We start from the raw sequence: 7,066 nt of genomic DNA on the forward strand, positions 1-7,066 counted from the left end.
CCAATGATTTGAGGAGTTTCCATGGCCTTGCAACCTTTTACATGCATTTTGTTAGCCATTTCAATACCCTGACCGCACCAATTACTAAGTGCCTGAAGCGTGGAAAATTTAATTGGGGTGAAGAGCAAATGCAAAGCTTTGCCCTTATTAAAGAAAAGTTCAGCACAACACCAATTCTAGCCATTCCCAACTTTGAGAAGATATTCGAGGTCGAATGTGATGCGAGTCGAGTAGGTCGAATGTGATGCGAGTCGAGTAGGGGTAGGAGCTGTTTTATCTCAAGAGAATAGAGTAGTTGCATTTGTCTCAGAAAAACTCAGTGAAGCATGCCAAAAATGGAGCACTTATGACTAGGAGTTTTATGCAGTGGTTCGAGCCCTGAAACAATGGGAACATTATCTACTGCAACGGAATTTTTTACTTTACACTGACCACCAAGCCTTGAAATTTATCAACAGCCTGAAGAGTGTGAACAAAATGCATGTCAGATGGGCTACTTTTCTGCATAAATTTCCATTTTTTATTAAACATAAATATGGAGTTCTTAACCGTGTAGCAGATGCACTGAGTCGTCCAGCAACTTTGCTTGTTACTTTGGCTCAAGAAGTTATGGGTTTCAAATTTATGAAGGAACTATATGAGACTAATGAAGATTTTCAGGAAATTTGGGCTAAGTTTATTCGCAATGAGCCAATGACAAATTATCATGTTAATGAGGGGTATTTATTAAGGGCAATCAATTATGCATTCCTACTTCTTCTTTAAGGGAGAAACTGATCAAGGACTTGCATAGGGGTGGACTAAGTGGCCATCTGGGCCGTGATAAAACCATTGCCATTATGGAGGAGAATTATTTTTTGCCACACTTGAAGTGGTGAGATGTCAACACCAATATGCGAAAGTACAACAGTTGTCAGGTATCTAAAGGGGTAGTCCCAAAATACTAGTCTTTATATGCCTCTCTTTGTCCCTGATGACATTTGGCAAGACTTTCTATGGATTTTGTTATGGGACTCCCTCATACACAACAAGGAGTCGATTCTGTTTTGTTTGTGGTTGACAAGTTTTCTAAGATGGCGCATTTTATTGCTTACAAGAAGACTGCGGACGCTTCCAACATAACCAAATGGCTTTTCAGGGAGGTTGTGTTGTTGCATGGTGTTCCTAAATCTATTATGTTAGACCATGTCACCAAATTCCTTAGCCACTTTTGGATAACCTTACGGAAGGTGTTTGGTATGGACTTGAATCGTTGTAGCACCGCTCATCCGTAGATGGATGGTCAATTTGAGGCTACCAACAGAACCCTTGAAAACATGGTTAGGAGCTTTTGCAGAGACAGGCCGAAGCAATGGGATGTTGCATTGCCACAAGTGGAGTTCACTTACAACAGTGTTATTCATTCTTCCACATGAAAATCACCATTTGCCATTGTTTACACTTTGATGCCTAAGCATGTAGTTGACCTAGTCAAGGTTCTAATAGCCCAGTAGACTAGTGTAGTTGCTGAAAATATGGCTGAACAGGTTCAAACTTTGACGGAAGAACTAAAGGAAAAGCTAGAGAGGACCAACGCCAAATTTAAGGTCGCCGCTAACAAGCGCCGCTGTGTGAAGCTATTCTAGGAAGGAGACTCCATGATGGTTTACTTGAGGAGAGAATGTTTTCAATTGGTGCCTAAAGCAAACTGAAACCTCGAAAATATGGCCCCTACAAAGTTATGAAGAAAATAAACGACAATGCCTATGTCGTGAATCTTCCTTCTTCAATGGGCATATCCAGCACTTTCAATGTTGCGGATCTACATGAGTTCCATGATTATGAGTCAATTTATCCTAATGATAACTCGACATCGAGTTCTTCAGAAGTGGAAGGGACTGATGTAGAACAAAGGGTGGAAGCAATCAAAAAGGAGCTAGAGTGACATGCGCACAATGGCAAATTGGATAAACTACAGATTTTGGGTCTAAGCTCAGAATCGGGCCCATGACCCGTCGATTTGAAGGGAACAGTATTATGAGTAAAACCCATTGCTTTGCTGTGATGTATGGGCTTTTTCAAACATCCGATATCGTTTGGTAGCCCGAAATCCAGTTTTTATAGTTTTTGGAAACTTTGTTATTTTCCTATTTTAATTCCTTTGTTATTCCTAGGTTTCTATGAGTATTTAAGCATACTTTACTCATGGTTATGGTTATGTTTTGTTATTCCAATATTATCAATAAACCTTGAGGTTTCCTCATATCTTCTTGATGGATTCAAGAGTTACATGTTTTAGGCTAAAGTTTGGCCAATCAATTGTCACGCTTTCTCAAAATGTCAATCAATCCCTTATTATGCTCTCTCCTATAATCATGTATCATATTTGGAATGAATCAGTATAGGAATCAATATAATTATTCTCTTACCATATCTAGTACACAGTTGCTCTTACATGTTTACTGACAATTATCAAAGAATAATATCAATCATTTCTATCTCAAAATTCTTCAAAGAAGCTATTACCCTCCATTTGCTTTTCGAAGCTGCAAATAGTTATGGATCAAGCTATAGTGGATAATACAAATAATCTTTATTAAGGTTTAGTTTCTGTCTAGCCCGAAACATGTCGTAAAGAAGTGTACACATACTAATACAGCATAGCAAGCCCAACAACCATCTCTCTCAAAAACTCTAAAATCCAATCAACATGACAACATCAATTCTTGGGAATGACCTTATTTTTAAAATTAATTCTAAGGAACGACCTAAAAGTGACTAAAAGGAAATCTCATAATAAGCCAAATGAGAGAGGCACGGGTTCAATAAAAAGTGAAGCAACACTATCTTTCATCACTTTCCCAACAAGTGTGTAGCCATCCTCCCCTTTGTAAAGGCGATCAACCACTCTTGTTAGATTCAGAACACGCATGAGGACAGGCATTGGCACATCTGTTGGTCTAAGGAATTCCTCGTTGATATCCTTCCACAAATCTTTAACCTGTTTGTTAAAAATATCAAGCACCTCTTGCTCTGGCGCCCCATATTGCTTCATGTAACATTCAATACTAGAAGCAACATGCTCTCTCTCTTTCTCAAACTGCAAAAATAAATCCAAAATAAAAATTTAGTTATCTTACCTAATTCTGATTTGTACCAAGGTAAGAACATCTTATTATACGTACCTCGTATCCACTAAGGTCATCCATGAGCCTAAAAATGATATTTGAACCTCTAAGAATTCTAGGATCATTCAACAACCACTCAAAAGCTTCCTTCGTTACATTATCTCCCATGCCAACCAGAGATGTAATTGAAAGCAAGGTGTTACCAACACAAGCTGTTGCTACACTCATATACTCTTCCATGCTTGGAATGTAGTCTTTGTGCAACCATTGGGCCTCAGCGAAGTAGTTCCGGGCTTGAGCTTTAACCTATGCCATTTGTTAAAAGCATTGAAAAGTAAAGTGAGTTGTGACTGTTGAAAAAATCCCAAGGAACAAACTCAAAATAGGTTAACAGCAAATAAAGTTGTGCATTTGCATTACGTACAGCTTCTTTTGCATAGTTAACTCGGTATGATCTTCCTTCTTTTACCATCTCCTCCTCAATTTCGTCGTAAACATTCAAGAGGGTATGGTAAAATACTTGCATATAGTCTGGGAGTTCATCCATACAATTGATATCCCACCTGAATCTTGCATAAACCACATTCATCTTAGGCATACAAGCAGGTAGGATTTATGCAACAAACAAATCAGCTTCAATAATTAATTAGAAAGCAGATTATAATTTTTTTCCAATTAACCTTTCAATTGCTCCAGTAAAAATCACGAGTTCTTCGTATGTGCCAAATGCATCGTAGATATCATCCAAAACTGATACCAGGGCAATCACTTTTGTAAGAATTTTTCTTGTTGCCATATAATGCGGTTCGAAATAGACTCCAACTATCCAAAAGTACAGCTCCACGATCCGATCTCTTGCAAAAGGCAGCTTCTTTTCAAGTCCAGTTCTTTCCACCACCTATAATTAATTCACAATATTAAGTGTATACTTTGAACCAGCGTAGACATATTGCCAACGAATTTACAGTCCGTCCCCATTAACCGCTCGGGCATCGACCCAGGAAGAATCAATTACAGGCTTATTGATAATCTATGATCAACTTCCTTTCGTAGTACCCTACCCCAAGGGGAAGTTGAATCCCCGCTGCCTCCTTGAAAGAGAGATGCCCTGAACCGCTAGACGATGGGGGCATACTTGCACGACCGCCATCATACTATGCTCATAGTATGAATAGTTTTTAAAAATTGTCAATATAATGGAATGGTATGACTCGATATGAAGGACCTTTCCGTCTTTCACGATTCTATAGAATTTTTTTCGCTAAAAATTTGGTTCAAAGGCCACGCCGAATCTCTTTATCAATGATTCAATGAAATATTTTGGATTTATGTTAAATTAGTGGGTACACCGTACATGTGTACTAATTGCAAACTCATTTATGTTTACATGATTCAAAGACTTACCTAGTAATCTTGCTGAGCTCCTTCTTGTGTAAAGATTGAACGAGATTGAAATCTAACTTCGCAAGTTTCAATATAGCTTCACTATGTGAAGCATCATCCCGGTAGATTGACATGTAACCCCTGGCACATACCCTCTCCAGACCCTTCCGCAGAGGTCTCTCTAAGGCTTGAGTTATCTGTAAAGCCAGTGGATTTCTTGCGTCCGTTGTTTCTGCTGACTCAAGGTGAGTGGTGGTGAAAACAAGAGCCTCTTCTAGTATGTCTTCTCCATGCTTCCTTAGATGTGCTGCTTCATAAAAGCTTAGCATCCCAGGAACATCAGCAGTTAAGCTCTCCTTGAAGTTACCATTTTTATCTTTGAACTTGTTGAATATATCTGGTTTATTTTCAGAAAAAATGGGCACATATATAAGACATAGAATAATATTATAGCCAAGAGCCACTCACTTCACATTCCACACATTTAATTAATTTCTTCACCCCTACCGCAAGAAACATTGAATCCATGTTGTCTTAGTAGGCGAAAACCAAGAGCAACAGTGTAGAGATCACCACCATCATAGTCATGATATGTAACGTGCACACGTTGCAAGGCTTCTTCGATTTCTCTTTCGAAATGGTAAGCCATGCCAAGGTGCTGGACTGCATCAATTAGCTTGAGCTGATGTGAAAAATCACCTGCACTTGTTGTGAATACTTCCTTCCTCACAGCTACTTTCAGTTGGTCCACTTGCTGTTGCATATGGTCATAAGTTATCTGCTACAACACAACACAACAAATTTAAATTAAATTAGCAACAAATTAAATTTGAAAAGAATAAAATGCATATAAATAATTTGAATAACATTACAATGTTTTTTTCATCATAATTGAGGAACCGATCTCCCCAAATGCTTGGGTGATAATTTGCTGTCTGCCTAACAATTTCTGGTTCAGCACTGTGTGCTACTTGAGCTGCTATTGGGAAAGACATGGTTTGCTTTGTACTGAAATATTGCTCATACGATTATGTATATATAGGCAAAATCCACATCATTCACTCTAATTAAGATATAATAGGTGTTCTTTTTCCTCCTTTTGAGCATAGATATGTTTAACATGTGTTTGATCCGATTTAAGTATTAGATATGATCCTGAAAAACGAGCTTATCAGCTATGTATCCAGCGTGACAAACATCATGTTCACAAATACTATTACCTCTACCGCTTGCATTAATATCTCCGGTGATGATTGTTTAACATACTTATAAAACGAAAAATACTTGGCCATTTTTTTCTTTTTCTTTTTTTGAGAAAGTATGGGATTACATTCATAATTCAGTCAAAAAAGTCACTAGTCACAAAGGCCAATACAAACTAGCCACAAAAGGGTCATTATAATAATGGAGCAATTTAACATCAAAATTAAGACAATCTAATGCGCCTCCACTAACGATCATGCAGAATCAAATAAACTTTGGCATAGACATCCCAACTAAGATTGTAAACTCATAATAACAGTGGCTTCCTCCCCCTTCTCTCTAACAGTGTGTTTTGGAAGAGAGGGGACTAGAATACCCAATGCATACTAGATGTAGACTTAATGCAATGTCGGACCATTTTTTAGCATCAACAAATTAATTTTGTTTTTTTAAATTTTAATTAAAGATTAGATTTTTACTATTTTGCCCTTAATATATTAAATTGTGGTTGTTTTAGCAAATTGGTTAACCAAGGGGCGTTTTAAAGGTGTTTGGATGTTAACACCGTTTGAGGTCTATATATAGATCCCATAAAATAATTTTTGGGGCCATCCTCGATGTGGAGCACTAGGCGATTATCCTTCCGGGCTAATTACAAGGCCGGCTCTGAACAGATACCATCTCTGCATGTACTTAACTGTGAATGGTATTTGAAGCTGGTTAGTTGCACTGGCGGACCCAGAAATTTTTGAGCGGAGGTGCAATATTGACTAAGTATGAAAATGGTTTTTCGGAATAATCATTTTCTCAAGATAATTTTTGGCGGCTTTTATTCCTTATACATCAAATAAGAAAACTTGAATTTATGGGATTTTAGTATGAAGTATATATTAACTTAATGAGCTATCATTTTTAGCTTAAATTGTATTTTGCACTAAAACCGAATTTTCATATTTTGATTTGGTGGGAATTTGATTTTCTAGTATTTTTATTTCAATCCAAATGGGGGGTACTTCCTTATTTACATTGTAAACTTAAGTAAATTGAGTAATATAAAAATAAATAAAAGTAAAAAGACAAAGACATTTACTTAAATGTTGAAAATGGAAATAAGGTAATCTGTACACCAGTTGAGTAAATGGGCAATTTGAAGCACTTACAATAGTTTTTCCGGCGAAAGGAGGTGCACTGCACCTCCTTGCGCCTTAATAGATCCGCCTCTGGTTAGTTGGGATAGGCCGGCTCCTTATTATGTTTTATTATTTTGTATCTTATTTTGTATTGTTTGCAATAAGGACCTCTTGACTTTTTGTTACGTTAAAATTAGAGCATTTTAGTTCAAAATAATTTACCACACCAATAGGCTTATTGTT

The 7,066-nt window shown here is 37.3% G+C and overlaps 1 protein-coding gene and 1 pseudogene across 2 annotated transcripts; both read right to left on the bottom strand.

Annotated features, from left to right (window-relative positions):
- Window positions 1–2,755: 2,755 nt before the first annotated feature.
- On the bottom strand, window positions 2,756–5,485 carry LOC103326375 ((-)-alpha-pinene synthase-like; annotated as a pseudogene). Its single transcript, XR_016123118.1, has 7 exons — window positions 5,363–5,485; window positions 4,998–5,271; window positions 4,512–4,887; window positions 3,788–4,005; window positions 3,532–3,670; window positions 3,165–3,413; window positions 2,756–3,079 (listed from the first exon to the last, which is right to left on the bottom strand). The product of XR_016123118.1 is annotated as a (-)-alpha-pinene synthase-like (transcript).
- On the bottom strand, window positions 4,165–4,484 carry LOC148914287 (uncharacterized). The gene is made up of 2 exons (XM_089043758.1): window positions 4,462–4,484; window positions 4,165–4,261 (listed from the first exon to the last, which is right to left on the bottom strand). The coding sequence occupies exons 1-2, from the start codon at window positions 4,482–4,484 to the stop codon at window positions 4,165–4,167; spliced, it is 120 nt and encodes a 39-aa protein (XP_088899884.1).
- Window positions 5,486–7,066: the final 1,581 nt, after the last annotated feature.

Source organism: Prunus mume, unplaced genomic scaffold (genome assembly GCF_029339155.1).
Source record: "Prunus mume cultivar Tortuosa unplaced genomic scaffold, ASM2933915v1 scaffold23, whole genome shotgun sequence".
In the NCBI taxonomy this organism is placed as follows: Eukaryota; Viridiplantae; Streptophyta; class Magnoliopsida; order Rosales; family Rosaceae; genus Prunus; species Prunus mume.